The sequence below is a fragment of the Patagioenas fasciata genome, chromosome 1 (assembly GCF_037038585.1).
Source record: "Patagioenas fasciata isolate bPatFas1 chromosome 1, bPatFas1.hap1, whole genome shotgun sequence".
Taxonomy (NCBI): domain Eukaryota; kingdom Metazoa; phylum Chordata; class Aves; order Columbiformes; family Columbidae; genus Patagioenas; species Patagioenas fasciata.
Window position 1 is genome coordinate 7789547 of NC_092520.1, and position 12394 is coordinate 7801940.

A 12394-nucleotide genomic window follows, 5' to 3' on the forward strand; every position below is an offset into this window, starting at 1 on the left:
TTACCCGTTCGGTGTCTGATCATAAGGGAATTCTGCATTGGACAGACTGCAAGTGGGCACCGTAAAAACTAAGTATTAACTAGGATCTGTTATTAGATATATGTGCAGCTGTGTGGATTGAGAAGCCCCAAAAGTGCTCAGAGTTCTCGCAGTGGTAAGGAAAGCAGCCTTTCCATTAGCCACCTGCACATGTATCTCTCATTAAACCTATATGTGTAAATCATGATTCTGGGCACTCAGAAACAGTTTCCACAAAGCCCAGCGCCACACACTCCTTGAAGAAGAGAGCAACTATTTAATGAACTGAGAATGTTACATTTCTACTTTAACAGCACAGCTTGTCTGGTTTTAACCAACCTTTTCTTCTGATAAGGCCCTGATCATGCGAGCTGTGATGTGCCTGTCTGATTTACCAGTAACGCCGTCTTCTGTGTGGCTCGTGCTTGGCATTTCTTCTGGTTGTTCATGAATAGGCATGGCCTTTCCAACCACACACAGGAGGTTTGTCTCCAGTTCTAAGTATTCCTTAAAAAGAAAGGAGATGATTCTTCTGCAGTTACATTGAAATACAGCCATTCTTTAAAGAAAAAAAAAAGAGAGAAGAATTAAACTAATCCAACAGCTCACTCCTGCCAAGGAAGATGTCCAAGTCCAGCCATGTGCTTCCACCACATCTCTGCTGGCTCTGGTCTACTCCAAACCTCTGAGTCAATTTGGTTGGAATCATAGAGTCATAGAACAGTTTGGGTTGGAAGGGCCCTTCAAAGCTCATCCAGTGCCACCCCTGCCATGAGCAGGGACATCTTCACCAGATCAGGTTGCTCAGAGCCCTGTCCAGCCTGGCCTGGGATGTCTCCAGGGATGGGGCATCTACTACCTCTCTGGGAAACCTGGACCAGTACTTTAGCACCCTCAATCACCCAACATAAAACTAATTCAGGAGGAGAAAGTAAGGCAAGTTTTTCTGCTGGGTTAGTGAGTGCACCAGCTACAGAAGAGGCTGATGTGCTCTATCGATTCCCTCAGGGCAGGAGCAGAACCACAAGGCCAAGGCCAGGAGAGGGAAGAAGAAACCATACAGGGCAGGCTGTGGAATCACCTTTGTGTAATAAATGCTTCCATAATAGCTGCCAATGCAATTCCCCTCTTTGCAATTATACCTTTGTCTTTAGGAAGCAGAAGATTGTCAGCAGCACCGGTAGCCCTGGCTGGGGTGGGCTCTGCAGTGCTAACAGCAGGAATAAAGAAATGAAGCTGATACTCCTCTCCCAAGGCAACAACTGCAAGGAAACAAACACCTGGACTTTTTTTTTTTGTTAAATGTTCAGTTTTTCTCTGTAATGACTCTTCAGGACAGAGCCACTCCTTAAGTTGAGTCTTTGATCAGGGCAACAGGATGATTTCTCTGAACACAAGTTACAGGGTATTAATTAAACTAACGTCATATTTCTCCAGAAAGAGTTGTTGGGTTTTTTTGTTGTGTTTTGTTTGGTTGTTGTTTTTTTTTTTAACTCACTCTTGTGTAAGCTTGAATGGGATATTCAAGAGTAAGGACACATTACGGAGAGATATATTTACACAGCAAGCCCTGCAGTCTGCACCATAACTATATAATCTTTAATTTGCAGTAGAATTCAACGATATAGAGTAATATATTTTCTGAGACTAATTAGTTTATTTAGAAATGTATTCAAGTTTTTGTAAGTCAAGAGCGTAGTATCAAAAGCACCCAGGAAACATCATTTTGCAACCTAGGACTGAGGATCTCTTGAAGAAGCTGCCACCACCTCTTTTGAGAACCACACAAACTCTGCCTGTTTACACATAACTTGCACCTTTTTGTTTTCTTGACTCCTGTATTTTGCATGCAGGAAAACCTTTATCCTGGCTTTCCATTGAGGGATAAAATGACGCCTTGATCCTTTAATGCTACTATGCAACTTAAGTTCTAAAGGACCAGCAGCCAAGCAAACGAGAATCTGTGCAATATCACAGAAAAGTGTCACTTGATGACATTCAGAATTCATTCTATGGGCAATCTGACACTCACATATGCTGATTGAGACACCATCCAATTGCCAGAACAGTGTGTCTGGTGGTATCTGAAATGTCCCGAGACATCCAGAACATCCAGGTGAGGCTGGGCTGTGTGACACGGAACCCGCGAGGACAGCGAGTGTCCCCACCACCCCACATAGCACCAGATGTCTGTGATTAAACACCTGAATTGTACAACAGGTAAAAGACGCTGGAGTGGTTTTTGCCGTAACGCCACTGGGAATAGAACACTCCTGGCAGTAGCTTATGCTCCACGCTGAATACGTTTGTGTCAGTGAGACCTGATTACTTTAACTCATACCTGGGAATCTTTTTCATCTTCAGACAACAAGCTATCAGAAGTTGGAGTGGAAGTCTTCTGCAGCTCCTCGTCACTGTCTTCAGGCTTCTCTGTTTCAGACCAAATCTTTGCAAAGGTCTTATTTTTCTGACAGGGGACTGTGGTGTTTCTGAGGCTTTCGTCTCCATCTGCTTCTGCTTTTTAAAGAGATGAAGAGTGCTGTGTGTGTAATTGTTAAGCTTTATGAAGATCAGAATTATCATTCAGGATGAACATTGCCTGCAATCTTTAATGTGACTTGGCCAGTGTGATGTAATGAACAGCTTGCTAAGATTTTTAATTGGCAAGCCAAGCCAAATGGTGATTTTGCTCACTGTTTTTTTCTGTTTATTTCTGTTCACAATTTCTGATCAAGATCAGGGACTGAAATTGATTGGGAGTTAGAGGTAATGGGACTGTGGGATGGGGCAGGGGATAAAAATTGTTTTTCTTACCTTGACTTAAATCCTATAGAGCCATGAATCGTTTTATTAAAAATGGGGAAAACAGCAAAACCAAATACACCCCCTTTTCTATATCCATGTACGTATCTCTCTCTCATATACAAGTTCCTGAAACACAGCTAATCCACTTACAACTCCCCTGAAGAGCTCACATTTGCAGCTGCCTAATTCTCAGGATGACAGACTATTCCGAACACGGGCTGCCAAGTTATGTGTTTGCCTGGGATAGTGACTTAACCTCAGCTATATTGGAACAAAACCTACTCCTCCCAGTAACTATTGTAAAGGTCTAGCAAAGGTAACAGAGCTGAACCTTTCAAAGTAAACACCTAAGTAATTCAGAAGTCTTGTTAACATGTTTGCTGGTGCCTGATAGTTCCAGAAGGGCCCACCTGTGGCTGGGACTGATCAGAGCTTCAACAGACTTGTTCACTTATTCATAACTGTATGGCTTCAATTTTTGGAACTTCCATTTTTGATTTAATTTTGTCCTTTTTTTCCTCTCTTTCTTCTACTCAAAGTGAGTAAATAAAACATGTGATACTAAGGGAATGCATAGGAATCACCCTGAGTGGATAAGCACACTCATACTGTCCTTCTTGCCTGAACATATATCCTTGTCCTGGGTACACCTACCAGAAGAGATGGAGGTTCAGCCCAAACTTCAGCGCTGCTCACCAAGATTTTCAGTTCAGGCTGAGCTCCGTGCAGCTTCATCTGCTGTTGCTAGAGATTTATTTCTAATTTAACTCTGGTGTATCTCTAATAGCTGAAGGACTGTAAAGTGCATGTAGACTTCAAGTGAAAGCCAGCGTAGAGTTCAAGATTGTCCTCTCTGGGACAAGATATAATGAAGTTATGATGAGATGGATCAGTAAAGAACTGATTAAGATATGAATCATATCTTCATAAAAGACGGCCGATCCTATTAGCCACATTCCAGGCTAGCTCTAGATTAGTAATTACATTCAGCAATCCAAACACCAGTTTCAATTTTAAAACTGTGTGAGAGGGAGATTGTGGCTTTGTCGTCTTAATGCAAACTAGCGTCTGTCATTGCTGTGGTGGCTGCAATTAAGTGTTCACCATGTAAAACAGGCAGTTTGACAAAAACTTAAGAAATAAAATATATTTAAATAATGTTCGGTGACTTATCAGTTCTTATAAGCTGCCGGCATGTGCATTACCTGCATATTCTTTATACTCCGTTTCCTTCATTTCATCTTGCAAGCCAGCTGCCTGGATAAGAAACAAATGCCTATGAAATTTAAAAAAATAAAAGGAAAGTCATATTAGAGGTCTGAATTTTCTCTCTAAATTGCCCTGTGCAGCCTTTTGGGGTGGTGGGGGAGGGCACCCTTTCTGAAAGCAGTTTTCTGCTTAACCACGAATGCAGAATAGCGCAATGTTTTAAAAATGCAATGGAGGCAGCCAGGTAGCTTAGAGACTAATACACTTCTTTTTTTATTCTTAGTGCCTAAGTTCAACTATGTCCATGAGACTAAAAGAAAACAAATATTACAATCTCTGGTCTGTCAAGATTCAACCACAGCTGGCAGCAATCACTCAAAAGCAGTCCAAAGTTTGGAGACGAGAGAAGAAATGGCCACTTCTTAAGACTTGGAATGTTTCTTGTGCAATATGGCTAAATCACTGAGCTGGGACTGGAAAATGAAGATGGATCATTCCCATTGTTACATTGGGCTTTTGATACCGTTAGTATCGACATATTGCAGCTAAATTAATCTTTCTCTAGGGAACAAGTTAAATAATTTCAATACAAAAGAAACTAGTACTACAGACACCTCTACAGACAGACCTATCCCAAGGCCTCTTCCTTAGTACCAGGTCATCTCTTTCACTTGAGATTGCAAAACCCACATATTTTGCCTATTAATCTTCACATGGTTAAACATTTTACCAACAGTTAAGGAAAAAAATCTATTACTCAGCACTTGGTCTGAGAAGCTGGGTCTGAAGCAATTACAACAGAAAGAAACTATTTCCAAGCCGCAGTGCTATCCCCACTAAAAGAAAGTGTGTTGCTGGGTTTTAGGGGATTCTTAAAGAACTCAGTTTCTTTCCTGAATTTTGGTATTTAGGAGCTTACAATGTCACTGTCATCCTTCAGAGATACAAGTCCCAAACATAATCAAATCTCATCTCCCCTTTGCTAGGAAACTACCTTGGCTCTGTTGTGGGAGCGCCCAAATAGTTCTAGAAGCAGGAAATGGCATTATCTTTTTGAATAAAATTAGATGACTTTTGAGTCTGTAAAGATAGCATTTTACCTGGGTACTATCTGAAGTTTGGCATCAATCAGCTTTGTCACTAACCCAACATTTTCTTCTTCCAGGAGCTGAATAGAGGCTTTCAAATCACTTACTTCCTTTTGGTAAATCTTAACCTTTTTACAAAAAAAAAAAAAAAATAAAAATCTCAGAAAGACTATGCCCATTTTGGAAAGCTTTGGTTTTTTCACACCTTTTTAGAAGCCTTTACCCGCACATCTCTGTCAATCACAGCCAGACATTTGGACTATGCAACCCTGATAGCAGCGGAACCTTCTCACGTAGCCAAACAGTTCTAAGAGAGAGAAGCGCTGGATTTTCCTTTTTTGCTTTCACATCGGAGCTTTGAAAGAGAGGAAAACCTTCTTTGTAGAGTTAAATTCAGGTTCTTGCTCAGCAAATGTTGCTTTTCTAATTCCTGCCTATACACAAAACCCTTCTATCCAGAATTAGTGAACCTTTCAGCCCAAGTTAGCCACCTTATTGGCTAAACTCCAGGCTCTATCAGTGATTGCCCCATATTGCCATGGACTTATATTAACCAAAAGAATCCAGTTATTCAGTTCCCACAATTCCTCTCACTTTTCCTGAAGTACAATCAAGTTCTCACCCCTTCACTGGGAAGGGGAATGCACAAAGGGGACAGAAACCTTAGCCATATACACATGTTTATGAACAGTACCCAGGGATCTGAATGCATCTGTTCTCACCAAACCCAGCTATAATCATCCAAATTTGCAGTTAAAAATGAATTCCTACTTCTTCAAGGGATTAAAAAAGGTGAAAATGTCAGGACATGAGCCAGTAACAGGATGTGGCTTGCTGCAATGAGGTGATGGAGCTTTGAACCATCTTGGTGTGACAGAGTAACTGTGGAAAAATGTGACTGAAATCTCCAAACCTGCTCAGATTTGGAGGTAACTAGTTCAGGGCTGGTTCAGTCAGTCATTTTTCAGGTCAGTAGCCAAACTGAAAAAAATGATAAATTTTAAATCAGGACAGAACTGAAATTTTTGTTTTATCATGTTCCCAAAAGAAAATACTGGAAGAATCTGTCAGCTGCATATAAACATCAGCCTGAGAGAAAATATTTTGTCTGTGTAAGAAAAGCAGAGAAAATGAATGGGTGAATTCAGAGGACTGGAGAAGTTGGTGGTAATGGGTTTGTTTTCCACAATTCAAAGCACTAATTCATAACACAAGAAACTTCTAGTTGAGAAAAAAGAAACCCACATCCCTCAACTCTCAGGAGAGGGCCTGTCAGGACTAAGCGTACTCCAAAGAGGATCTCCCCTGTTGACACTGCCTAATGTGTGTAAAATTCCTTAAGTGCTCAATGAGATGGGGAGAAGGGAAGGGAATTCATACTCATTTGGTGACAGGATGTATAGATTCAAGCTCCTGTTTGTTTGGACAGATTAAAACTTTAATTCCCTCCTGTTGACCCCTATCTCATTGCCTCAGAAGCTGTAGCTTGGACACTCTCCCTGGAAAGTTAAAGGTGTAGGCTCAGAGCTCATTAAGGCGAAGAAGAAAAGCCATATCCCTCCATACTGGCAAGTGTCTTAAACTAGTAAGTAAAATGGAGAAACTTCTGCCAGGTTTGTTGATGTGGCACTGAAAAATAATAAGTTTTGCGCAGTTCTAAGCTGTGAGGTTGTAAAGGTGTGAGTGAGAATTTCCTCCCTCCTATCTCTTGCCCAGATTCAGTCCCAACAAAGAACTTGTATTGATTGGAACAAACACAATCAAACTTTCACCATGGAAAAATAGGTGTCCTAAATTTGGCTCATAGAAGCTTTTACTTTACAAGAAAAGTTACAAATCTCTAATGTATAGCTCTAAATCACCATTATAGAATAGTATAAAAGCTATCAAGTAATCGATTACAACTACAGAAGATTTTGATTTTCCTCTCTTCAGCAAAATAATCTTCAGGGTTTCTTTATTATCTCCCATTTAAAGCTGTCTCAAGTCCCTTCTCCAACAGTGTTTCCAATATCCATATCCATTTTCTTTCAAGACAGCAGCACTAGAACTTTAATGCAATTCAAAACTACACTCTTCAGATACTTATATGGTTGAGCCTTTACACTATTTAGTATCCCAGTCTCTGCAGATATAAATACTTAATTGTGTAGAACGCTGTAGTCCTTCATATAACTGCTTGGGCAGGAAAATGGGTCCTTCATTTGTGAAAGCAGATGTTCACCTTTTACCTTTATTCACCACGTACACTGTTTGCTACTCAGATTACAGGTTAATTACAGAACAGTCGCTCTCCTCTTCCTATGAAAGTCCCATCACGGGCAACAGTTGTGACTGCAGACGGTTGTATTTCAAACCAGAACTGCCACGATAAACTGTACAAAATTGATCCTCTTACCTCTTCTTTCAGCCATTCATTCTCTTGAAATTCTTTGCAGGTGTTTCTGTCTAAGTATTTCACAGCGTTCTGAGAAAACACAATTTAAGATCATCTCATCTGAAAGCAGGACTCTGACAAGGCTGCACACTATTAAAAAGAACCGTCTGCTGTTTAGCAAGAAATAATTAAGAAACATCCACAAAACAGACTGTAGTATCCCCTGAGGGATTAGGAGGGGATTTAGTCCACAAGGCCAGCTGTTTCTTCTCCATCATCCAGACTGGCACTGTTTGTATGTCAAGCAATTTAACAATATTTTATAATTTCCCATACTGGAATAAAACATTTTCTTTTTGCCAAACAAGTTCTGCTGTGTTCCCACTACTGCTCAAATCCTCTGATTTTCAGGAAATCAAACCTTTAGCTATTAAAAAACTCAAGCAAAATCACTAATGAGGCGGCACTGATCTATGACAAATGACTTAAACATGTAGAGGTCTATGCTAACGAGCCAAGGCTACAATTTAATTATTGAAAACAGTAAGTGGAAAGGAACAACTAGGAGGGAAGATGGCCCTGTAAATCACAATAAAAACAGTCAATTTGGATTATGTTCTCACATAACTGAAAATTCCAGCACTGAAGTCAGGGAATTTAAATACCTAATGGGCCCAACCAGTGATTCGCACTGAAGTATGTTCTTGAACAATTCATATCAGTGCATGGTGCTCCAGTTTCCCATCACCCATTTGTAAAATGCCCCCCTATCTACTCACTGTTATTCTGATTAAAAACAAACAAATGAACAAAACCCATTACTCTCAATTTATTAGAAAAGTTCCAAGTCTTAATTCAAGTTGAAATAATTATTAATGCAGAGTGCATGAATCGGAACTATGCTGCAGTTAGCACTTGTATAAAAGGCAGAAGGAATACCTCAGGGGTCTGTTCCTTGCTCAACTTCATGTGCTCCTCAAGCAGTCTAACATGTTCTTCTTCCAGAGCTTGCAAAGTATTGCAATAATATTCTTCAAAACAAAAACAAACAAACAAAAAAGAAAATCATTATTTGACACCAGTTTCTCCTGACAACAAATAGATAATTGGCATGTTGTTCCTAAACTGGAACCTATCAGCCAGCATCACATACATAGATGCTCCACAGAAAAGGATTCAAACATCCTTCTCCATAGAAATTGTCCTTCTAATCCCAAAGAACAGTTGTGTCAGCTACAAAACCAGAAATCTGAAGTGACTTCCACATTTCTGTTGGCAACAACACCTGAGAAATTAACTGCTAACTGAGCAGTGAGCTGAGCAATTCTCTGCTAAAATATTGGTATCTTGACACTAAATTTTGTCTCTATCAATAGCAGAGCTCCTGGAGTTGTGTGAGAGATTTGCTTAGAAAACTCTTTTTTTTAGTATAGAAGCATATTAGATCATCTTATGCACACGGCATTTTTTTCAGACAATTATTATACACAGCCTAATAAATGTTCTGACTGATCTAAGCCTTCTAGGGGGTCCTAATTTGACAAAAGGACAAAACAGAGAATGTGGCAATTGCCTCAATGATTTGCTTTCATCGTTTCTTGTGGTCATTGTTTAGAAAGTCTTACGTCAAACTGAATTTGTTTGGCTTCTAATTCTAGTCACTTGCTATTTATTTCATCCTTCCCTTTAGTTGTTTCTGTGCTATTCTAAATACCCCACTGCTGCTTGGAATTTTCTCCTTTTGAAGGAATGAATGAGATTGTAGTAATTTTCTTTGAAGGAAGGCACTTTGTGCTTGTTCCAGAGGCTTAAAACTCAGCCTCCTCTGCACTTGTGTTGCAGACAGCCTGTTGCTGATCTGGCTGTAAATGAGTATCTGGTCATGGACCCACTGTGGCATTCAAGCCAGTCAAATACGAAAGGTGTATTCATTGTGCATTAGTTCTTAATTTAACAGGGTGGAAGCCAGCCTGCCATAATCAATCCGCCATCTAGACTTGGCAGAATTAAATGAAAGTACTAGAATTAATTCATCTTGTGATTCTTTCAGATAGCTAAACAACCTGAGTTGTACTGGGAGAATGAAGAAAAGGAGAAACCATTCAGACATACTGTTTCTAAAGAGGTTATTTTCCCCAACTCTCTCACTGCAACACTGTTTTCCCCACACCTCACATAACCATACGGCTCTTTTGCTTCCTCCTCCCTGCAGCAATTTTGTTTAAAATGTTATCTCCAGACCACATGAGCTGCGCCAGCATCAATCCCCTCAGTGGTACCTACAGAGACAGAAACCCCTTCACCTGTGCTTACTCCATAAGCCTGTTACACATTTGAGGAGCAAACAAGCCCAATTTGCTGCTGCATTACTCTGGAAGCTTGTTAAATTTGGTTGGTTGGTTGGTTGGTTTTTTGTAGGCTAGAAGACTATATTCCCCAGCCACTTTATAAGTTCAGTTTTAGGAAGCTGAGTAAAATAGTGTGCTAACATCCAGTATTGACAGCATCATTTTGCAGCACGTCAATTAGGCAACTGCTATATGTACCTCTGCAACAGTCTTTCTATAAACACTTCATTTTGACCACACTTTTTTTGGCTCTGTACCCTGTGACATGCAGGACGTTAGACTGAATGTTCCTACTGGCTCATTCAGGCATTCTATATAAAAGCCCATTCTCTTTCTCATTTCTTATTTCAGCAGCTGTATAGTGGTTTTAAATTGACTAAGAATGTGGGAAACGCATAATGAAAAATATCAGCCTCTCCTGAATACAGAGATGGTTATCCGACAAGATACCTGGAGATGCAGAAAACACAGTGCAGATCTTAATTGTAATAAAATATATTTCAAGAGACAAGATAGCCAGCTGGCTCTGATCCACAGGAGTTGATGCCTGGTAATGGCTGGCACAGAATATACAGAGACCCTTAGAGCGGTGTCACTGCCTGTCACTACCAGCTGCCTGGCTGTGGTCATGCATACTGAGAGGGACATAAAGGGAGAAAATCAGGACATGCTTCTCCCGTTAGAAGTATGGGTTATGTATCAGCAAAATATTGAAATGGTTTTAAAATAATGCAGTAGTAAAGAAATCTTTGTAAAGCGCTCAGCACCAGAATACATAAGCTCTCAAACTAATTCTGCTGTTGTGTCAGTATTGAAACACTTTCCTGTATTTGTATATGTCTGTACTGGCAATTTTGCTGGGCCTCATCCACGAGACTTTGGAACTAGGAGGTAAAGTTCAGACCTTTGGCTAAACAGCTTCCTCTAATTCTGCATTTAAACTGGTGTGATCAGTTCAAAAGACCATTCCAAGAATGAGCTCATTCTACTTCCCTGTCAGAGGAGTTTTCAACATGTGAAGTGTTTGTTGCATGATAAGAAGCAACAAAAGTATGACTGCTAAGGGAGACCTGTGTGTAGGCGACCTGTAATACACATAGACTTATTTTTAGAAAACCACTGTCCTTCACAGTAACGTTTAAAAAATATGGGTTGCCTATATTCTATAAGAAAATCATCAAAAGACAAGTTTTTTTAAGTGTTCATAATTTCTGCAACTTCATAAAATTCTTTAATAAAGGGACTTTCATGGAGACAGAGAGAAATCTTTTCCATTTTATAGGATTATGCAGTCAAGTTTAGGGGCACTGTCTTGGAAAAGTTTATATAAATTACTACAACTTGACACCAAATTGAATTTATAATTTAATTAAATCCCAGAAGTAATACAGGAAGAGCTTGCATTAGACTGGCTGCAAACGGACCTGTATTCCTGTGAAGGTCATCTTTGACATCCTCAATGTCTTTTTCCAGATTCGTAATCTCCTTGGCTTCTATTTTACTTCCTACATTTATGTACTCCAACCAATAGTCCCTCTCGCTCTGCTTTTCTGACGTTCTTTGGTCGGTTTCTTCAATCTGGGACTGCAGATCTGTTAAAGCAAGAAGGTCAGAAGACAAGTTGATTACCAGTTTCTTGGACTGATAGTTCATAATTCTTGTGACTTCATCAAATTATTTAATAAAGGCACTTTCACCAAGGTTGGAGGAAGGCGTTTCTTCTACACTACAATCCATTACAACATGATGACCTTACACAGTGTCACAAGCCACCACCATTGCTGAAAACTGTTTGATCTTATTCTGCCGAGGAGAGACAATAGTTTGGATTGAAATGTTGTAACCAAAGACATATGTGATGTTGCTCCTGCTGACAATGACAGAGATGGCAGCCAGGAATTTCAACAATCAAAATTGCTCATTTTTGTTGCCATCGATACTTTTTTTTTATCTTCCAGTGGAGCCAGTGCATAGATCTTCAATGAGTTTTAACTTAATAGAAAACATGAAGCCTCCGTACTTGCACAGTATTATATATGGAAGGAAGAAAACAGAATCTAATATATGGGGTCTGTTTATATAAAAGACCAACTTGTTTTGAATTTCAACTCAACTTAATTGACTGATTTATTTATAAGCCCTTCACCATCTCATACCGTGTTTAGAGAGCTTAACTTTGGGGAGGAAAAGCTTTATGTTTTTTTATGCAACAGGGAGGTTTAATGTCTATTTAAAATGGAAAACAAAAAGAAAAAAAAAAGAAAAAGAAAAAAAGAAATTAAAAGTACTCAATCCTAACTGTGTAACCTGCAATCCACATTTCCACAACTCACAACATGCCTTTCAGAAGTTGTTCTTCATCCCTAACATACTGCCATGTTGCTTTCAGTGACTCTTCCACATCATCCCTAGTTACAACCTCCTTTTCCTCTCTTTTTTTCTCTTCTTCTTCTAGGTGTCTTAGTATACGCCTGATCTGTGCCTGCTGTTTTTCCTTTAGAAGGTAATTCTATGAAAGAATAACAGAAGAAAAGGCATGTATTAAAACA

At 39.6% G+C, this 12394-nt stretch overlaps 1 protein-coding gene across 7 annotated transcripts in view; it reads right to left on the reverse strand.

Annotated features, from left to right (window-relative positions):
* Positions 1 to 275: 275 nt before the first annotated feature.
* The window catches only part of CCDC83 (coiled-coil domain containing 83), a 95601-nt gene continuing 83482 nt past the window's right edge, over positions 276 to 12394 (reverse strand). For 6 of the 7 annotated variants that reach the window (XM_071800292.1, XM_071800147.1, XM_071800218.1 and 3 more), the window contains 8 exons: positions 12186 to 12354; positions 11270 to 11437; positions 8437 to 8528; positions 7519 to 7587; positions 5133 to 5248; positions 4029 to 4099; positions 2360 to 2535; positions 276 to 525 (listed from right to left, as the gene is read on the reverse strand). In XM_071800292.1, coding sequence (XP_071656393.1) covers positions 349 to 525; positions 2360 to 2535; positions 4029 to 4099; positions 5133 to 5248; positions 7519 to 7587; positions 8437 to 8528; positions 11270 to 11437; positions 12186 to 12354 — 1038 coding nt within the window. In that variant the 3' untranslated portion in view covers positions 276 to 348. The remainder of the gene's footprint in view (positions 526 to 2359; positions 2536 to 4028; positions 4100 to 5132; positions 5249 to 7518; positions 7588 to 8436; positions 8529 to 11269; positions 11438 to 12185; positions 12355 to 12394) is intronic. The other variant, XM_071800318.1, reaches the window with a different exon arrangement.